At 40.1% G+C, this 22,722-nt stretch overlaps 1 protein-coding gene and 1 long non-coding RNA gene across 3 annotated transcripts in view; one reads left to right on the forward strand and one right to left on the reverse strand.

The window, feature by feature from the left end:
* sox6 (SRY-box transcription factor 6) overlaps nt 1-22,722 on the reverse strand; it is a 122,551-nt gene that overhangs the window by 52,305 nt on the left and 47,524 nt on the right. For both annotated transcript variants that reach the window (XM_077621933.1, XM_077621924.1), the window contains exons 8-9: nt 10,980-11,069; nt 1,438-1,610 (exon numbers count right to left, since the gene is read on the reverse strand). In XM_077621933.1, coding sequence (XP_077478059.1) covers nt 1,438-1,610; nt 10,980-11,069 — 263 coding nt within the window. The remainder of the gene's footprint in view (nt 1-1,437; nt 1,611-10,979; nt 11,070-22,722) is intronic.
* LOC144090529 (uncharacterized) lies at nt 10,550-14,925 on the forward strand. Its single transcript, XR_013305424.1, has 3 exons — nt 10,550-11,180; nt 11,257-13,805; nt 14,441-14,925. It is a non-coding gene; the product is annotated as an uncharacterized LOC144090529 (long non-coding RNA).

The following is a 22,722-nucleotide window of genomic DNA, read 5'->3' on the forward strand; positions in this document are numbered from 1 at the left end:
GAGCATAAAATGAAATGGGAAGTCAAAAACATTGCTCAAAGTAGCAGGTGGAAGGGTTCAGTCCACAATAGATTCAGTATATCACGGCCGGGGTACTATTCAGTGTATGTGGTACATTAAGATTATGAACGAGGGGAATACGGAAAACCAGTCCAACATTTTCTCACATGTACCTAGTCACTATGTTTGCAAATAATACATTACAAATGAAGTATAAACGTGTTGGAGTAAGAAATGAGTTCATGTTTACACCTAACAAAACCACAATTTCAAAATGGTGGCAAAGGATCCTAAATGATTTAAAGGACAGACAAACCAAGGTCCCGCAATGTCTGAGCGACAGTCAGCCACACAGCAATCCTTCTCATTCCAGCATTCTCCTTCTTTACACGCCTGCTTGATGGAGCATGACAACCTAGTTTAAAGTGTCATTTAATTTTCATTTTTAAATATAATTACAAAGTGTTCACTGTAAGCCATCGTCCGTCTGCAAATGTGTCAAGATTAATTTGTGCTGGCTCCCTCACGAGTGTCAACAGCTAATTACTGCGTTGTGTGGTGATGGCTTGATGACATTCTACCTCTCAGTGGGCTCACCGTGCCTCGCCCCCCACCCTCACTCTATTAATATTCCTCCGATTTCAAACAAGATGAAATAATAAAACATTCTACATGACCGCTCCTTAAGGCCTCAATGTCCACAAAGCCCACATAGTTGAATGTAGTTTGCAAATGAACATCAGGGATTGAAAAAGAAATCAATATGGCTAATGTATTATTAGTGTACTTTAAGCAAATGCATCACTTCAAGGTATATGGTCTATCTGTTCATTTAGCCTGGCAAGGTCCGAGAGTGTGCTGAGAAAACTCTGCGTGAACTCCTTGCTGATAATTGACTCATAGCCATTAGGCTGGCGGCTGATAATAAAAGTGTCGCCCATGTGGATAGTTTGTGTCCTTATTTCTTCCCAGACATTAACACACTTCATGGCCTCTGCTAATTTGCTGATTTGTACAATATGGCTCATTGGCCTGATTTGTGCCGCAAATCGAATGCCAGCTTCGTTCTAATAGGAGTCGATTTATAAGATCTAGAGGACGTTCATGTTTATATAACATTTAATTCTCACATCCCATTGCATTTCCAAGTACAAGTCATAATAATGTTTTTCCTGCTGTAGACTATAAACGTGTGCGGGAGAGCAAGACTGAAATATCCAGAGCTATACAGAAAGTAGCATCTACTGAATCTTAAACGATGCTCTATTACTTCTACGAGTGAGTTTTGATTTGTAGGCTGGGACCGAAATTCAATGAGAAATAGGGGGTTAAGTGGCCCTTAAGTTTTAATGTATTCAACGACTTACCACCAAAAATATGTGAAATATAAAGGAAACAGGTTTTGAGCGAAAGCTAAAATCCAGGAAGAGAATTTACCTGTTCTTGCTGCTGGCGAGCCAACTCCATTTGCTGCCTTTGTTTCTCCATTTGTGAAGCAGCCAGCTTCTTCTGTTCGTCGTGGGCAGCCAGGAGCTGTTCTCGTAGGTTGATTAGTTGACTGATCATTGTGGAAAGCTGGTGTTCCTTCTCTGCCAGACTTTCTGGAGTACCTAGCAAAGAGGAATGGAGAGAGCCAGGCGTCAGGGCTGGATTGGATGGAAGACTACGTCAGGTGTTTCATGTGAAAAATTCTTGCTAAAATTCAATGTAAGGTTTATAGGAGAATAGTGATGGTGATCTGGTCAAGGCTGAATTAAGTCTTCCCTGGAACCAGGCATCAATGATACCAAATCGAGGTCAAGACTTATGGGGTTAAAGACCAGAACAGAGACCAAGACTAAACCTTTAGAAGATGAAGACAAATGCAATGACTTATGTTTTTAGACAACAATAAAGTGACCAGGCATCATATTTTGGGTACAATAAAAAGGGAAGCTTGTGAGTGCCATTCGCAAAAAGATCCTGGGAACGAAAATGTCTGACAAGAGGGCAGGAAGGAAACCTTAGACAAGGTTGGGAAACGTGAGTGCAGGTGGTGTTAGAAAGGAGGATGTGGGCTATACAGTTTAAAGGAAAAGGATGATTAATGAAAGTGACGTTTTTCATTCCAAAAGATCAAGAGGACAACTTTTCACAAATTTGTTGTCTTTCAAGTGTAATCACTTGATTGCAGTCGCGTGCTGATTGTTTCAGCATAAACCTAATTGGTTAAACTGTCTCTGCTGGATCAGTTGAAACAAAATCCTGACCTCACATCATCCCTTCACCATCAGTTTGAACACCCCTGCGCTAAAACAGCATAGGCATTCGTTTTGCTCATGATCTACTAAGATTGAAGATTCCAAAAAGCATCATTGAGACACTCAAACAAGTTCTACGTGATGTTGGAAACGAGGTAAAACCAGCAGTGGCAACTGTATTCAATATATGTTTTTGCGGTTCAGGTAGTTTTGATGGTTTTCACCACAGGAACCTCAGGAGGGCTTTGCAAGCACAAAATGACATTTCAAGTCATTCAAGTGTTGTCAAGTGGAAGAGGAGAACAAACATCCCTTAGCTCCAGAAGCAAAATTGATCGCTCTGATCATTTTGGGGAAGCCAGCAAAAAGCAACGATTTGTTGTAAAACATTTTGGACATCACAAAAAGTACTCTAAGATCAGCATCAATTGTCACAGTGTGCTTAAATGTAAAAGATGTCGAGACATTCAGACTCGTACATCTTTAGATTTTTATTTAATAGCCAAAATGTCCACGCTTCATAGGAATAAAGAATATCAGGATCATTTTCTACTCATGAACAGTATACCGTCGGGCCACAAAGAACACCATTTGTTTGCATACGTTCCCCGTTTTCTGCGGTCACGTCTGCATTGCTCTCTCCATCCGCTTAATCAATGCTAAGTGATCTCACCATTGACTTACACAGCCAACATAATTGCCAGTGAGAGGCTGGACAGTAACTCACTCTCCTCCGACTGCACTCCTGTGTGACAAGCTGTTTGTGGAGAACATAGGGAGAAGTGACACTGGAGGGAGACTAGGATGAAGCCATGGTGATATAACAAAACACTGTAGTGAAAGCTGGCTTACGGCCAGAGGAAGCTTGATCCTTTCCTAGGTGTCTTCCTCTCGTCTCTGGCCACATCTGTCTTGTTTTTCTGCGAGAGCTCTCAGGGGCGCTCTCCACTCAAACTTTTAATTTGACTAAACACCTGATTTATTTTATCTCTCCGATGAGGAGAGCCGTTTGTCTTAATAGGGCCTGTCAACTTCCAGAAGCCATTCAGAGCATTTTACTTGCTAGCTCCCATGAACCTTACTCTGTCTCTTCCTTCGTTGCCTGCCGCCATGGAAGAGAGCTGCAATTCTCCATTTATACTTCTTATGAAAAAAAAGCACCTAAAAGCAGCTATTCATTGGACCTGCATGCAGCTTGAATTGACTTCTTATTCACCCAACTACTAGACTTGTTGTGAAAGGCTTATCTGTAAAATTGATACGATCCTCAGCAACTTTGTTAACCTTTGCCAGTGTCTGTGCTTTCACAGGTCACCAGTTACATGCATCAGTCACTGTCCCAATAAATAACAGCTGGAGGTGGAAACAGCTAGCATCCATAAAGGAAAAAAACACAAAGGACGAGAGAAAGAAAATCATTATGGAGGCTTAGGGAGGACTTAAAGCAAGAGACCATTTCCAAAGTTTGGGTGCATTTTTTTCTTTTTTGAATATATAGGTTCAAGAAGCATTTAAGACTCAGAGCAGAAAAAACAAACTAGTAAAATAGTAACTGGTATTGGCTAAACCTAAGCGACACCCAACACTATTCAGAAATGTCCATAATAATGAATAAAAGGTCAATTTAGCCAAAAATTATCACTGGAATACACCATATCTACTTTGTGGCTGTGTTACTGTGGTGCTAACGACCCACAAAAGGATCCGATGGGTGCTTTCCACTCAATGTCCTGTCCAGACTCTTAAGAGAAGACAAACAGAGGGTCCATTGTTGGGATGGGTGAACTGATTGTGGGAAGCTCAGACAGACCGCTACAGCGCCATTTATTACTTTTGCTCTCTTTTTTGCACGCGTGATGGATAAGCACTTTTAAAATGACATTGAGAATGACCTAAGAGTAAGAACTTGTGACACCATACCTGAACAGCTCCGAAGTAAATGAAGCGTGCACCTGAGTGTTTTTGTTCACTGGTTAGTGTAAAAATCTCCTTCATCCTGCTCTGAATTATAGATCAGCTTTAAAATGCCGCTAAAAGTTTTATTGGGTGGTGCAGAAGAGGAAAATTGCGGTCTGTGTCTGACCAGCCTGCCGACAAAAGAGGCCGTTTCCTGCATATTGTATGGCTTTTAACAGTGGTGGGGCCAGGGTCAGCCCGTTAACATGTCTCCTCGCATTGCTCCAAAGATCGCAGACAGACAGCCCAGACATCGGCAATCCGTAAAGCGATGTGGGCATGAGGCCCCACCTAACACGCTGAGACAAACGCCTGACGGGCGAAGACAATGCAGACAGGCAATGTTCCCAGATAGAGCGGTCAAGGTGTTCTCAGACTTCTGCTGTCTGCTTAACTCACACGGGACAGAGAAAGTCCTTTTGTTTAGTCCAAGTCCCCTCAACATTCACCTTTTGACATTCCGCTCCTTTAAAATGTCACAATGTAGGGCAGAAAACATCAACGGGTGACTAAATAAATGATAAGAGGAAAACAAGCAGAGCCATGGTTGCTCTGGGAGGAATGGGGGTATTTGAGCCTTGGGGTCTTTGGATAAAAGGCACTTTGTAGGGGTGCGATTTGTTCTGTCCAATACTCACATCTCCCCCTCTCTTTGGCTCCCTCCTCCCTGCTCTAATCAAGCGGTCTCTAATTTGGGTTCCAAGTCCAGTACGGGGAAAAAGAAGGAGGCTTGTTACTTTGAAGAGTCCCGAGTGAATAACACAGATAAAAGATTCAGGCACAAAAAAAGAGAAGAAAAGCGAGGGAGGCCGAGGGTGAAAAGGGGGAAAAATCACAAGGCGCTCCATTCTCTTCCTCTCCCTTGGTTAGGACAGCTGAGCCATTATGACCAGAACTGAACTGTTTCTTTTTTGTCCATCAAAACTGGAATGTCTTTGTCTCCGAATCGGTTGGCTTTGTGGCTGTGTCCATATGCTACTACCCTATCGAAGTAAATTTAAATGTGTCTCTATGCTATGAATGTGGACAGCTTTAACCACACTTGGACCAATTCATAACTATAGACCTTACGTGCTGTTGATCACTCACATTGAGGCGTCTTCACATGCTCGTGCAATGAAATGTGCATATTTGTCAAGTAATATCACACGACACCTAACTTTTTCTCCATTGTTTGTATGAAGGGAATAAAGAACAACCAAAAAACTGTAAAGTAGAGGTGCGCTCGCGATGGACTGGGGGATCTCATGGGTAGTTTCAGTTCATCGCATCCATCGAGTCCTTGTTTAAAAAAATGCTGATAGTCCATCGGTCCTTCCTTCCTGTTGGATTTATATTATGACTGACAAAAAAGTATTAAGCTTTAGCAAACAAATCAATGTTAATAAATTATGTTTTACATATAAATGTTTGTTCTGGTGTGACTTTCCATGATCTCTCCTTCATCACTGATCTAATTAAAGAATTTACCAGTTAAAATAAGCTCTATTTCTGGTAATGGAAAAGTTTGCACTTTTTTTTTAAAATCTCCTTACTATACAAAATGAACATCGTGAGATACTGAGGGTCTGACCCTCTTGGTTTCAAACACTTCCATAAGTGTGCATGAGTGATATAGCAGCTTCATGCATCAAGAGGGAAGAACCACATATAGATCGTAATTTGGGGGTTATTTTATTCCACTAAAATTCTTAAAGGGGCCCCAGCAGATGCTCTCAAATCTTTCGGTGGAAATTCAAGTGTTTTTTATTAAGAACCCACTTCATTTTGCGCTGCTCAGCTTTACACTGATGGAGACTAATATTTGTATGATAGAGAAAGCCACACGCGCTAGTTGAATTATGCTAATATGAAAGCTTCAACACTTCACTGTCTGTCCATGACACCTGACGAGGTAGGATACTTCATTTAAGTAAATAAATACTCGACTGAAACAGTACCACTCCAATGAATGCCGATGACCCTGAGTGAGATTCATAAGCAACAGAAACAGAAACTTGTTTTCGATTGTTGAGATTTTCATTAGTTAGGAGGCAATTTGAAAATTAACAGAAAGCTCAGCATTGAACAAAGATTACCTAACAAAGATTGTTTAGTATCCATTCACTTATGTTGATTATGAAACCTCTATTCAGCTCTCCATCCATTTTATATACCATTTATAATCACTAGATTTGGACCATTCTGCCTTTTAAAATACAAAATAAACAGTTTTCAAGGATGGTGTCAAAAAAAGTGATAAACATAATGAGCCAGTGATCAACAGGGTCAATTTCCACAAAAATAAAATGAAAAATGTGAAGGTTTCCTCATTCTTTTCATTGGTTGTGATCTTTGGACCTAAAGTGAAGTCCTTGTTACATTGGACTGTACGAAAGAGACTTTCAATAATTTTCGGGTCATTGTTCTTGAAGAGTGGCTGGCAATACGTTTAAAATTGTTTGGGAGTCTAAACCATCACTATCAATAGTGATGGCATTGTGTTGGTCTTGCATTCAGATAAGATTAAGTGCAGCAGTCAAATATCAAGGATGCAATTTACGTCGACCTAACGGACTAAAAGATCTTTTCTTTATATCAACAATACAGCGAGTATATAATGGTGGTTCCAATCTAAAGGAGTCTATCTCTCCCATCAAGTCCACTCATGATTCACTCTGCTTGGCCATCATTGGCTGGATCTCGCCACTCCGCTTGGTTATAATTGGTGTCACCAAATTGTGGTGCAAATGCAAGGGTAAATGGAAATTAAATTCTATTGAATTTGATGCTACATATTGAATTGAATTTATATTGTGTTTATTGTAAATGTGTCTTGTATACTCTGGGACAAACACACTAAGAGATCCCCGAAAATGTAAAAAAAAATGCCAGAAAACATAAATGCTTACTTTTTTACTGGCATTCCCACAAGTTAAATTCCACAATTCATTAGAGCTGGAAAAAAAAAACACGTACTTCAACACTCCACTACATTCATCTGGTGACTGTGGCCTGAGGAATAATGATTTAGTGTGGCTCATATTTCACATGAGTGCACAGGGCAAACACTTGACTGAGGTGTTGTGCACAAAATGCTAACGGAGGCGTTTTGAACGAGAGCAAGTGGACAGATACAGTTTTGTGCTGTTTGTTTGTTTGTGAAAATATTATATGTGAGGTGTTGATTTATTGTAGTCGTTTGGGTGGCTGACTTTACTGCGGTCCCGCCTACTGTACCGGGTTACGAAAATACTTCTTGTGTTTTGATATTTTCAAATTCAGCGTATTTCATTTATGATAAGCCAGTTGTCTAACAAATCCCTGTGTTAACAGTGAGTTCAGCACAGGTAGAGTTGGGTGAGAATCAAATCAGTCTCACCCTGCCCTGTGTTCTCTTCCTAAAGCGCTTCCACTTATCTGCTGGGCACAGGGCCGCCAGTGTACGCCCGACCACTGTCATGTAGACACCATTCCTAAATTGATTGTGACAGTGTGAGAGCCCCAATTTTCCTGCTGAAGATTTGGAGCTGCACATTTGAACAGCAATGTACAATGTTAAGCTTTTTTTCCCCTCCCGCTTTTGCAAATTCCGAGAGAATGAATACAGTTTGTGTTCCAATTTAGCAACTAGATATTTTCCTTCACTTTGAGTGCATTCATGAGCATTTTGCTTTTTCTCTTTCTGCCCCCCCAGCCACCCTCCTGGAAACTGGCACTCGACAGGGAAACGTAAACAGCCCTGTCGAGTTGCCGGCTAAAAGCCACTGCACATAGCAAGGCAGGCAGCACAGATCTACTTTATCTGCCATAACACTGCATAGTATTGTGGATAAATTTTGTGTTGTTTGTTATTGCAAGTGTGAGTATTTGTCTTGTGCTGACCCCAGCGTAATTTGATTAATTTTCTCAATTTATCTTTTTGACAAATACAGTCTTCTGTTTTAATTGATTCTTCAATTCAAGGTAATGACATTAAAGTGTGAAAATTCATTATTTTTAAGTGTGCTGCCACCCAATGGCACAGTGGTTCTTTCACCTGACTTTGGTGCGGGCAGTGTGGAATCGATTCCTATTCGGTGGCGATCTCACTGTGATTGCTAATGGTTGTCTGTCTCTCTGTGTGGCCCAAAATTGACTGTCGACCAATCTAGGGTGTAGTCTGCCTTTTGCCTTGACAATGTTGTGTTAAAATTGAATGACTGAATGAAAGAAAACTGTGGTTGGATGTGCAACTGAACGATATAAAGAGGGGGTAACGTGATGAAGGGGGAAAGAAACAATCGAGAAAAATTGGGAAGGAAATCATTTTCAAAAAGTGAACTTAAAATTTACAATTGTAGTTGTCTTGAACTGACTAAATATTGCTTTTTGCGCTACTAGTGAGAACAGGTTGTTAACATCAATGCCACCCACTAAGATCTGATTGGCCTATGTAAAGTGCATCACATTGTACTCATGTATGTTATAACCAGATGAACTACAGTAAATATGTCCACTGAATATCTATCTCTTCGATCTATTCTTCTTTCTTATCTTGGACTTTCTGCGGTTTGGAGTCCTTCCAGCCAACCTTCGTTTTTTTGCCCTGTGCTTTTGTTTAGGAGATTTCATCTTTCATCAGAGTGACAGCTAAGCTCAGGTTTTAAAACAAATAGTAGGTAAGGAATTGACTCCTGAAAAGAAATCCCTCACTAATGCGCTTAACTCTGTTTTTTTGTGTTTTGTTTGTTTTGTGTTTTGCTATTGATACTAAAAACAACATGTGAGCAGTTATAACATAATATGTGAATGCCTTAACCCTATAAAACAATTTTGTTGGTCTCAAATCTACTTGCTCTTAACACATTGCAATCTTAAATACTTGGGGTGGGCGATTACTTTAATAGGTAGAGCTAGTTCCAACACAAAGCGAGTGTGAGGATGTATTTTTCAGAGGTGGAAAATACAGGTCAAGAGTCAACCTCTTTCAGAAGTATTGTCAAATGAAATGATTTTCTCTCAACTGTAAAACAATTACAAAGACAGAGCAAATACAAAAGATTGCCTGCTGATTATGAATGGAGTAGTAAATGGTGAGCGATTAACATGGCTGATCCAAGGCCACGCAGCCAGTAATGAGTGCATGTCAGCCTTTATTACACATTCTCCTGTATTCATCGTCATCATTCGTTTTAACCAAACAATGAATGGTGCATCAAATTCATCATAACACTTAAGATCTTAATCATGAGGTGTTTTCTACTTGGCACCTTTGTTTGTGTTTTAATTAGGCGGACCTTGTGAGTCTCCAACCCTGGGCTTCTTTTTAATTGCCTGTATTTACATGAGGCCGACTTCAAACACGGAGAGGGAGAGAGAGCGAGACATTTGTAAGCGGGGGCACAAAGCAGCCCTTTGAAATGTCTACAGTCATATGAAATGGCACGCTAATTAAAAATCTAAGTCTGCCACTGTGATAGCAGAAACATTTCTATTAGGAACCGAGGTGCAGAGACTGGCTCTATAACTCACCCAATAATAATATTTATATGCCTGCTGTTTACAGACCATCAAGTAATCTTCTGGTCGCTATTGATCAAACGGTGGAGGTGGTGGTCTCTAATTTACCAAATGATTTTCAAAAGGTAAACTTGTGCAAACTATTTAACATCGTGCACTGCCTATACTGATGTATGAAGTGTATCAAAAAGTTTCAGGATTGGTGTCATCATGGAAGGTAAAACATTAAGTGGAAAAGAAAACAAAAGAAAGATTTTCAACTTTCCTTATTGCGCTTTTAAGAGCTTTCAAAAACTGCATATATTTGAAATCCGATTAGTCAAAGTAGATGTTTAAAATCTGTGTAAATGTCTACGTGTGTTTTTTTCTTCTATTTTATCAATCCCGAGAGGGCCATTTAAAATGGACGGCAGCAACGAATTTGATGATTACTAACAGGAAGAAAAGTTGCAGTTTGTAGTTTGAACTTGAAATATAGAAACTTTGACACCTCATAGTGTTTAGTGAGCAGTCAATTTAGAGCCTAGGCGCTTTTCAGATCATTTCCTCTTCTCAAAGCTTGAGTCAGAAAAATGTATTATTTAAAAAGTTATTTGAAAAACAAAATGGAGTTATACTGCTCATACTAGAGGATGATTTTGTTTGTGTTTCTTCACAAAGAATAAGATGAAGAGCTTGTGACAGCCCGCTGTTATCAGACAGCTGGTATTGTGCTATTCTGTGCTGAATAAACACTCCAGAGTACTCAGTAACAGTCGGTGCTAAGAACTAAGAAGCAGCCATGCCCAACCCATCTGCGGCCCACCTTCACCTTATCATAAACAACCTTTTTCCGGGGAGTACTGATTTGTGCTTTGCTGTACTGCGCACGGCACGGGGCGTTCACCGTCAGAGTGGAGACATTCCACTCTGATTCAGACTCAATGAGGACGTAATTGTGTTCCTCTCCTCTTTAACTGACATCGCTTCTACTCTGCTTACATAAAGCACACACTAGGTTGAGAAGTTACCTGGGTGGAATTGACAATCAGCATGCGATGCAACCAAGTATCTAAGAAAGGGGACAATTTAACTTAATGGCACCGTACTATTCTTAGTCTATGGATTAGTGTAAATAGTCCGCAATTAAAAGAGGCTGCACTTGGAGAGGGTCAGACATTCCAACAAAAGATAAATGGGGGGTTGCAATGAAGAGTGCAGCCAAAGGCCTTTGTCTTCTTAAATACTGAAAGCTTGTTTCTGAGATTACACAGAAACTGATAGGAATGACAGACGCCTTGTGGTATTTGTGCTTTGCGGTACCTTTTACATCAGCTAGAAGATCGCTTGTGTTGAGCCTCTCCATCTTCTCTTTCCAGTCTTTTGAAAGTAGTTTCTCCATGCAGGATGAATCTGTAAATAAAGATAATACTTCAAACGATGGAAGAAAATTTAGGACATTTCTCGGAGAGCAAATAAGAAATGATCTGAAGAAGGGAGCAAACAGTCAGACATTGCCGGAAGGTAAGGACTGAGATTAGGCTGATCTGTGCACGAACGAGGCTGCCAACAATGAAAACAATTAACTTTTGTCCACCAGACTATGAATCAGAGGAGAAATTGTAAAAATCTGCCATGCTGTCGCTGGGATGGCTGATAAAGAACACACAGAGCCGGCTGACCCGAAACCTGGCCGTCCCAGAAGCGCTTGGAGGTCAACTTGTTCTCATCAAACGCCAGCAGTGGACGGAATCTTTCACCTCGAGGACCCATGTCTACAAAATGTTTCCAGGATTTGATTGCACCAACACGTCGGAAGAATTGATGGTGGAAGTTTTAGTTTGTGTCTTTCCAAGAGTCTATTTGGAAGCCAAACAAAAGGCTTAAAATAAGGAGATGTCCATTGTGACGTCCGCAAACTTGATAGATGGTGGTGGCCTGCTTCTCCTAATATTGTAACATTTGTTTTTAACTCAATTTTGAACATTTATAGTGATAGCGGTTCAGGCCATTTGAACTAGTAGGGCTGCCAGTGTTAGGAGCAGCCTGCTATTGTTTTTCCCACCAGTGATCGAGTGGATTGGATGTCTATCGCCATCAATGGCAGGAAGCCAGTAAGTAAAGAGGGTAAACCATCACCTGAATTTTGTCAGTCAGCGTGGGTTCAGTTCCTACATAGTGATAGTGTAAATGTGAGTATGACAAATCGAAGGGTTTGAGTAAACAAGTCAACAAGAATAGTCTTCCCTGCTTGGCAGTCAGATCAGAAAAAAACTTTAAGCAGTATTTTCTATTTACTAATTACAGCTCTCCCAAAGCTCCAGTAAGAGCACACTGTTTGTTTCAAAAGTATGACTTATCCTTGCTATCAGTCACACATTCAAAAGCCCAATAAGTGCACTTCGAGAAACAATTGATTCCTTTCTTCCCTGATTTATCCCTTATTTGTTGTATTGTATTTCTAGCCAGGCCGACACAATTTGCCACCCTTGACAACACACAAACTTCAGAGGGACTGGGGAGTAACAGGGGGCGAGTGTTGCTTTTGGCTTGTTTAAGGAGGACATTCTCCGAGATCAAGCAAAGTGGCCATTTTGTTTGATTGTCAACTTCCTCCGATGGGATGGGGTCGACAGGACATCTTCAGCTCAGGGTCATTATAACATTATTTCTGCTTTATTGACTTTCCAATTCCCAGCTCACAGTATGGTCCCTTGACCCCGGGAGGGAGAGAGTAAAAAGGCAATGCGCGTATTTTAACTTCCTGTGTGGCACAAAGCTCACAGCTATCAAAAGGGGACTTGGCTCACCCCAAGTCCACTACAAAAGCCCCTCGAATCATTTCATCCCAAAGCATGGAAAAGGATTAAACAGTCAACGTATGTCACGAGGCGCACATATGCCAGTGTTTTTCCCTGCACGTACACACACTTTCGTGGCAGATGCCGCTCCAGCGCTTGATCATTAAGGAATGCACCAACTGGTAGAGATAATGTGGTGCCAGCTTCCATTCTACTCCAGTCCTTGCCCTCCCTCCCGGGAGAAGCACCACTCCCTCACTTCTCCAGAACCGACCTGCCAAGCGTTCCGACAGGAGAGGCTGCAGCTGGAATGCGCCGCTGTCCTCCCTGCCTTCCACCTGGAAGGGCTGAATAATGGGCCAGGATTAGTCAATCAAATAACTCTCAAACACCTTTCAGTGTTTGGACGCTGTCAACAAAAGAGCCAACCCAATGAATGCAGACTCCATTTTTAAAGTGTGGGAAAAACAGCCGTGCATTTTTACCACAAGAATTTAATTTAATTAATGCGAAAAAAAGGCCTTTTCAATGTCTAAAACGGCTGCCTTTTGTCTCCAGAGCAATTATGAATGCCGATGGTTGGTATTGACAAATTAACTGTGGTCTTGACACTGAATCCTATTATATTCACTATGAATTATTTCTGACAAATAGTCCGTACACTCTTTGATTGTCAAGTGACTCAGTAACAAAGCATTTGTGTACAACTCGTGTTCTTTTCCAACAGAAGAACATCACATTCCGCGGAATGAATTCCGACAAGAGGAGATTCCTGTGTGTTTATTTTTATTTTCTTATGGGGGCTCCTAACTCTCTGCGCATTGCCTTTCCTCCCCCTCTGCTGATAAAATGCTCTATAGCGCGGGAGCAGACCATTCAGCTGGGATGAGAATGGAATGAAAACAATAGCCCTTATCAGGCGCTTATTTACATTTTCCCAGCATCGCCGCACTAGACAGCTTGGCCCGTCACCAAGCCCACATCACCCCACTGGACCCGGACCAACTTCCTCCAGCCCCAACGATTCCAGCGCTCCCTGTGGACCCTCGCCTGGCACGAACCTCCTCCGCTCTGCGGCGAGCACAGATAGCAACATACAAGACAAAACTACAGGAGTTTGTGTCTAAGACGTGCTTCCATTGAGAGGGGGAACATTTTTGGACTGCTAAATCCGTCTGGGTTGCATTGTCCCTTCTGGGGATGGGGCTGTCTTGCTGGAAAATTGCCCTTAACCTTTTGTTTTTCTTCATCCCAGAGACTTTGAAAGGGAACTCATCTGCCAAACTCAATGTTTATCTTCCATCACAACTATATACTTCTTGTGGACAAATTCTGTGATCTTATTAATGTGAGTGACTTATAACATGGGAAAGATAAGGAGAAATTACTGTCCTCCTCCAAAAGTAATTAGATTACTCACGATGCATATCTCTACTGTTAATTTAGGATTATTTGCAATCAACGCGCATTCCCAATTTGTTCTACTGCTTTTCAGAATTAAACCATTGTTTAGATATTAATAGCAAAAACATTAGTGTTAAGGTGCCATTCTGTGAGAAACTGACACAAATCCAAACACGTTTAAATGATGATTACAATCAGGAGTCCTTTCTTTCATCTGGCAGATATGGTCAATCTATAATGATAAAATACAATATTCTGCAGCCCTTTCAAATGGAGCAAAATCTCCATTATTGATTCTAATTTAAATTCAGGGTGTCCCCTGCCTATTCCACATAGTTGGCTGGGATAGGCTCCAGCACCCTCCGAGACCTTTGTGCGGATAAGCGGTATGTAAAACGAATGAATGATACCAAGGAAACTATAAACTTCTTTGAAAATGGCTGTTGGTAGAGTTCAAAAATGTTTCCTGTACTATTTGCTTTAAAAAAACAGTTTGTTGACGTAACACAATACTATGTTTGAAAAGGGCCTGACAAAATGGTTTGTTTCAACACGCTGCCAATGTGTGTTTGATTACAGTGTGTTGTCAGAAATGAAGTGGTTTCAACTGTCTGCCGCCTCATTCCGAGCTTCTCCTTGTGCACCATTCTCCTGGGAGAAAGATGATACTTGCCTTTGAGTGTTTGCTGAGCTAAAAAACCACTGGCAGAGAGGAGAGGACTATCTAGAAAGAAATTAGCCACAAGTCAAGGATAACAGTCCGTGGGGATATTGCGAAGGTTTGGCAAATTGGCGTTCCGTGCTAAGCAGCGTCTCCTCTCGCTAACTATAGAGAGCGACAAGCTTCAGCTAAATGAAAGAAAAGCCAAAGTTGGGGCAGTCTGTTTTATGTATTCTGCAGGGCCAAAATTTGGCCGTACATGGAAGTTCATACAAATGGCGACTGCAACTAATTTGTCACCACATATTAATCAGAAGCAGAAACAGTTGAAAGTACGAAGGCAGAGACGAAAAATCCTTTTTTGGGGGAATTTGCAAAGAGAAATGTACATTTTTCTCGTTTCTGCTCATGATATGATAACTTTTGCTGGTTGACAGGAAAGCATTGATTAATGTCTGCTCATGCAACAGTTTATAAAACTAGCAGAGACTAGATCTGTTGGATATTAAAAGTTGACATTCTTCTTATCAAATATGTCTTGTCTGTTTTATTTGATAACAAAAAAGATGCCAACATATGTAGAATTTCAAAACTTTTGCAATGATATATAAACTTGAGAATTCAATTGAAAAAATCCTTTCAAGCAGCAGGAGTAAAACGAAACACCACATAGAAAAATGTGGTATGAACTGAACGAACCATTCTCTTTCAAACTACTGTCAATGTCCAGTTTGCTTTCATCACCTTTGTATCTAAAGGAGAATGTCAATTAAATTGTTAAAATGGAATGCTGCCATCACACTTCGTTTCACACTGAAATCTTACTGCATCCGTTGCGAGTTAAATGTTCCTTAATTGCTTACTTCTATTCATCGCATCTTGCCTGAATTTTTTTACTAAGAGTACAACAAAAATTAGGTTTGCTTCTCACTATCAAAACATGTCTTTCTTTTGTCTCTTTAAACATAAAAAACAACAAAAAGCTTGTTCTGTCAGGATGTGCCGAGAAAGAAGGATTTAGGAACTCATACTGGATAAATGGAAGCCATTATTTCTTGCACATGTTCACAGTAAATCAGATGTTACCATACAAGAAAGGATTAATGGAGGTCTTCGGGCGAGAGGTACTATCGTCCAATACTATTTTAATCCTCTTTGGAATACACACTTTATGGATTCATTTGAAACGTTGATGTCTGAGTGAATAGATCAGTGTAAATGTCCATGCGAAATAAGCCGTTAGTATATTGTACAGCTTTTCTGTTCTCTCTGTGTGTTTAAGATTACACACAGACGAATCTAGATTGTGTGTGAATGGCAGTCAGACAATGCTAGCCTGACATTTACACTAATCTGCCATCCATTATTTACTGCATGGGAAACAAATCAAAAGGGAAAATTGATTTTGAAAAAGAAAAACAAAAAAGAAAATGACCCGTTCTGCAGAATCCTTTAAATATCTTAAATCAGAGACACACTAAAAACAAGACCCCCATCATCACAGCAAATAAAGCATAATAGTAATCATAAGAGGCAGGCAGGGAAGTGAAAATGCAGCGGGAAAACATGTTTTTGTCATTCAGCCGGCAGTCCCCGAGACAACAGCTGTTAGTGCCACAAATACTCCTGAACTCTCCATAATCATGACGTTATTGAAGCGAAGACAAAAAGAGCACTAATTGCAAGGGAGCAATCGGTACGCAATAGGTTACACACCCGGGTGATGTTGCACAATGCAAATGCTAAAGAGGGGAAAAAAAAACATTCAGAGCACAACAGTGCGTTGTCGCTCATTTTCGGGCAATTACCTTTGCTCATTTTCAACACTTTTAATAACCTCCACCGTTTTAAGATGACTTTTTTTGCTGTAGTTAAATAATTCTAGCTTCCAAGGATGTAATTGCTTGTTCTGGCATGCATACGTAAAAAGGTCCACCTCCTTGAGACGTGGCAGACTATTGTGGAGCACCTGCACCTTAACTGAGAACTAATCATTATTCCGCTTGGTGAACGCCTAATGTTCGGCACCTTTCACATATCCTGTCGGCTCACGTAAACACTTTCTATGAATAGACGGCCGCATCCAACGACTTGCGCCTCATCTCAGGTTTAAATCTTGACGCTTTCCGCTTTTTTTCCTGAGTTTTATTTGAGCTGTGTCTCTGTTTAGCAACAGCCGGCTCAGTTTTTTCATTGGATTTTCCAAAATCGTAAATCACAGTGTTCCTTCCTATCCATGCAATGAAAGGCAGGCGCATGTGCACATTTTAGACAGGCATGGGGCCTCCGCTTAGTGCAAAGATTTGGAATGTTGATGTTTATTATCTACTAAGAAGCCTGAATTTGAAAAAATGTGTCATTCTTTGTGCTTGATAAAGTCCTCCAAAACTTATTTTGAGGAATATTATCCAGCCAGTCATCTTGTTGCTTATGTAAGAACATTAAGCAACATGTCAAATAATTTACCATTATCCTTGCATTTCATGGCTGAAAGTTCCACTTGGGTCATTTTGCGCTTCGTTTTTTCTGGAAATTCTTTAGTTAACACTGACAGCGGCGCTACTACTGGCAAGAATGTTTGGCTTTTGTTGTTGGTTATGCACATTCTGTGTTACTGGGAAAAAGGTTGACATTTTTTGCTAGATCAGATAGCAAACTTGAGCCAACCTTGGTTCGAAAACATCACTGTGTGGTCCGAGAAACTAAATCATCTGTCAACTTCACGTTTCATGCTAAAATTCAAATGATTATAGAGTTAATATTCATCTTTTTTGAGTTTTTAAGGAAAGATAAAATAAAATAAAAACGGAAATATGGTTTAACATTTCAGGAAAATAATTGAAATGAAAAAATCTAAAAAATTGTATCTTTAGGGCTTGTTACCATGTTTTAAATGCATTTTTTAATCTAAAACAGTTTTTAATGTTAATTAGTAAATTAAAAGAATCATTTTTTTAAATTTTTAATTCAATCACAAAAGATAAAAAGATACAAATAAATATTGAATTACTTAAAATATAAGATATTTGCTATAAAGTGACTCAAGTGACTACATTGGGCAAAATGTATTGTCCGTTAAAGATCTATGAACCATTAGAAAAGCTGTCCGCGCCAAAAACGAGGTTGACACCCTTGACTTAGACTTTTGCAGACCAACAGTACATCAGCAAATGCGCAGTAAAAAATACGATATTACCCGAGGGGCTATTCAAAATGGTAATTGATAAATTGAACGTGAATGTTTTTCAACCACGTGAAGTAAAAGACTAACGCATTAATCAGTATACCTTTAAATAGGGATTTTTTTTCTGAATCACTTCATATGAGTCGTTATAGAGTTGCAATGCAAAATTAACCCAATTTGGATTAACATCAGATCATGCACTCCATAGACCTTCTAAATTTGCATGAATTGATTTGGTAATAATTAAGAAAACCTAATACAACCCATTTACTGGTACATACCTCTCTTTTTCAAGTGCCCTGATGAGAGTAAGGTGTTAATCCTATAGCAGTGACCTGGCCATTTGGAGGGGCCGTATACACATATGCAGCACCCTGACCCCTCTAAATACATGTGTCTATCAAGCATATATGAATTAACCATTCCCAGGAGGCTTCACCTCCTGAGCCGAGCAGCGTGTGACTCCTACGGATCCATTTTACTGCGGCACTCGCTGGCAATCAGGCTTGAATTATTAAAGTGAGCAGTGAGCAATGATCAATTCATTGCGGCCGGCGCTCGCAGCCCGCCCACTCGTACCTCAGCAGAAATGACATTGAGAACACTTGAGTAGGCCTCCAGACAATGCACATAAATGTGACTTATGTCAGACCCGATATGTCAATAATCATAACTGTACAGGCTGAGGCCATGCCTACAAATGCACTTTGACGGCAAGAGATGGATGTGTTCCATATTTAGTGGTGCTGGGTGTTTCTTTTTTTTTTCTTCAAGTCAGTGTAAAGTGAATATCAATGTATCTTATGAAGTTGTATCACCAAAGCGAAGAGTGTTGTTAACAATTTTGCCAAATTGGAATGTAAAATGAAAATCCCAAAACATTCAAAATGAGACTCGAAAATTATGAAAAATCAGATAGTTTTGCCCACATTCAAACACTGATGGCGTAAAAAAAAAGAAGGTTGGTACTTTGAATAGCCGTCCATAACTGAATGTTTAGATGTCTGGTCGTCAGAGATGTAATCACTTCAAGCCTCCAATAAATTGGAAGACATCAACGTGCACTATTACAGCCTCTGTCATGTTGCGCAAAAGTGTCTTCTCTCTGTGATATGTATGCACTCACGGCCAACTACAAGGTACTCTAAAGTACTCTTATAAAAAAATTGCTTTGCCTTTTGTGTCAGCACATATGAAATAAATGACAAACCATACATGGGAGCATCGATTCTGAACTTCAACTCAGGTGTAAAAAAAAAAAAAAAAAAAAAAAAAAGGTCAAAAGGAAGATGCACTCGAAACTTTGCGAGAAGCAGCCAAGATAAACCAGGACTCCGAGCGAGCCCCCAAAACTGCAATCTCCCTTTAAGCCGAAGAGTGGCAGCTGGCAGAACAGCTGGTGAATAGGATTAATGTCAGAAGAATGAAATAAAACTCAACATATGTCCGAGCCTGAGGTGTTGGGACTGTGCGTGATTGTGCCCCCGATGGATGCCATGTGTGCAGCTGGAAGGAGCTGCTGTGCCGCTCCACTCTCCACCCCACAAGGTCACTTTTAAGAACCGGGCCCATTAAACGCTGCCGCAGCCAAATCAACTTTTTCTTCCGCACGCTTCCACCGCCAGCGTCAGCCCAATTAATTGGCGAGACAATATCATTTTTGTTACGTGAAGGAATCAATCCAAAAAGTTTACTTTATCATTTAAGTGGTGTAAATTGCAATTGACAATGCCCGTCAAAAGAGCAAATTTGGATTAATTGGATATCCGAAACCTAATTTGAAAACATAAGTAAATAAAAATCTACTCAATGATGTTTGATATTTCAGTACAGTACTGATCATCTCGTTCCAAATGAACATAACATGGACTTTATTTGAATTTATAATTCCCATTTGATGTCAGTAATCATTTGGACCTTCGCACTGTAATAAATTAGTGCCATTTGATACAAAAAATTAATTACCAGTTGCCTTGCATTAGATATTTGTTGTTGGGCTGCCCTGCAATTTAACTGTCAAAAATACACTCGCCAACTAATCAATGCTGCAAAAACATTCCCATTTATTCATCTATGTTAATAGATGGGTGAGAGAAAACGTGAAGCGCTGTGATCACGGCCGTTCAGAGTGATTTAGTGAATTAATGGCTGCCTGACTCTACAAGGACAAAAAGAGACTAATAGGATCCACATGAATGCATTAAAATTTGCAGTCGAGCCAAGAGTCTTGTATCGACATCAAAACTTTATTTCATCATTCACGATAGAAGGAATTATAAATATTAGGTATGTATTTGGGAAAAAAAGGGACACATTTTGTGACAACACGGAGCCAGTGACTGCCACTTGTAGCAGTCAGAGTGGGTGGGAACATTCTCAGCTTCAACAGTACCTTTTAATTCCAACATAGGAAATTAACTAAAGTCAAGGCAAGAGTATATTTAATTTCCAGCCCAGTTTATTTTCCCTTTTCAAAAGTAGTTAATTATTAAATCGCAAACTTAGTTTGTTTACAGAGACGCCAGAGTTCGTGGATTTTGTTTACCGGTGCGCGAGACCTAAGGTCATTATTTTTTATATTTATTCTTCAATAGTATCATTAAATAAGCAATATTTTAAAGGCTTTTTATTAACCTGGAACATAGTTTATTTATTTAGTTTCACCACACAGTATTGTGTTGCTGTTGGAGCGAAGCAAGTAATATTAAAGATAAATCAGTTACTTGTCTTAGTTGTTGAAGGGACATAATCCACAACATAAGATCCCTTTGACATTGTCAATATTCTCTATTACAATGCATATATATTCTTATGTTACATATAAATTTTAATTTATACTTGGGTGTTTTTGAGCAGTTTTTCCAACACTGTGAACACTGATGACAGTGAACATCCACTTCTACTTTAAATACTTTCTCTGAATTTCATCCCATATTCGGCAAGTTACATGGTCAACAGGAAGTTGCATTAATCGTGGAGACTCTCCACAGCACATGGGAAGACCAAGCCTAAATTACTATTTTTATTTTTAAAATGTTGGCTTATTTCATTAACGAGAATTATTTGTTTGAATTGATGGTTGTTTACATTTAAAATATGCATTTGAAATGTGTCCTGTGTCAGCTTTAATGATCAGTACTTTTTCTGACATGAAGGAAGTTAGATACACTTTTCCAGTGGCTCAATATCTATATTTTCAAATTCCAAGTTGGAAAAATGACTGAGTTTTAGGTAAAATATTCAGAACCAATTGATCAGATGAAAATCAGTTTTAGCAATTGTAAGGAAAAAGCTTTCACAATATTAATGTAGACACAAAAAACATACACACATGCCTATATAATAGCTGGTAAAGTGAAAGCTTTAACTGTATACATTAACACAATTGTTTACGCTTGAAGCTTTAACTCAATTACAATTTTAACTTTTCACTTTGACAGCACAAACTTAACGCTAAAAAAATAATGTCCATTCTTTTTCATTGGACAATTACATGTTCTAATATTTTTAAAAAGTTACTTAGAAAAAGCACTGTGTCAGCAATATCGCTTCCACTTTTTCCATGGTTTTAAAGTCTACCACTCATCACTATAAACTTGACGGTATGCAATTGATAATGTGACATAAAAACCAATTAAGCAGTGAACCAGAGCAGACAAAAACGACAGTGAACATCCAAAAGGATATGGAATTCATCACATAATTATACTCCTTGCAATCTGCCGTTGCAGTGCAATAAAACAAATTTTTACTCATTCGCTGTGAGATGACTCCTGACAAGCTTAACGTTACGTTCGAAAAAGGAGAAAGAAAAGAAAGGCAGTGAGTGGGAGGAAACACTTGTTTCATCCTGCCAGATTAAAGAGTATTTTTGTCACTCTGGTTTGACGCACATGATTCCAGAGAAAAGGAAAACAATGCAAATTTGTTAGTAGGCCCTGAGTACATGTTTTGTCATGTTTGCAGGTGTCAAGGCAGGTCTCTGTGCCACGTATTAGTTGATGTACCTGCGATTTACAGAACTGTGATGTGCTCTGAAATCATTAGCGAGTCACACGGGCAGCGTATGCCAGGGTGTGGGTTACGTGTCAACTATTTTGATCCCCGGTCAGATGAAACCGGCTCTTTTGTGGGGCTGTGTGTACAACTACGTACAATGTCGGAGAACTGAAAAGCCAAGGCTAGGGCGGCGACACTGAGCTACGCTGACTCCAAATACAAGTTCTCCCAAATTTTCACTTCTTCCTCCTCCGTAAATCTTTTTCAGGTTCGATTGTTTCCCATTCCTGTCATGCCCCGTTTTACCAGCTTTAGCTGGCTATTATTTAGTCAATGGAGAGGGAGGTTTCACAGCCTGCTGACAAATATAGCAGCATTAATGGCCTCAGCCTTCTTATGTGTCAGCGTTTCACCATCACTGCACCTCTCCAAATGCTGCCGCGTCAAATAAAACAGTCAAAGTGATACTGCTGCTATTTTTCTGGACGAAACAAAACACAAGGGTCTCGCTGGCCAGCGGTGATATAATTAACTGGATTTGATATGCAGTTGACGGGGTATACCGTGTGAGGACAAGCAAGGCTCTGTGCAACTATGGCTGCGATTTGTCTCTAAGAAACACCCGTTTCCTCCTATCAAGGAGTTCCTGTGCAGCCAGAACGGCCAGGATCACAATGGGAGTTTTGTGTCGCCGGGGTGCAAGGGCGGGGGGATACGCTGAACAGCTGAAACCCGGGAAGATGGCCCCTGGAATGCTCCCCAGCAGTTGCTACTGTTGACTAATCGGAATATGAGAAGTGGGGAAGGTGATCTTGAATGCAAAGAATGGAACATAGAAGAAGCAGCTGCTTGTTTTGTCATGTGAATGACGAAGACAGCGGCGCAAAAGGGCGACAAAATCTATATCTTTGCTTGTGTAAAGTGAAACCTGGAGGGAGTACGTACGTCCGGGTGTCTTGTGCGACAGATCTGCTTTGGGACTGATAGTAAATAAATCAGGAGGTGGACCAAGCACTT

This window comes from Stigmatopora argus, chromosome 2 (genome assembly GCF_051989625.1).
Source record: "Stigmatopora argus isolate UIUO_Sarg chromosome 2, RoL_Sarg_1.0, whole genome shotgun sequence".
Taxonomy (NCBI): Eukaryota; Metazoa; Chordata; class Actinopteri; order Syngnathiformes; family Syngnathidae; genus Stigmatopora; species Stigmatopora argus.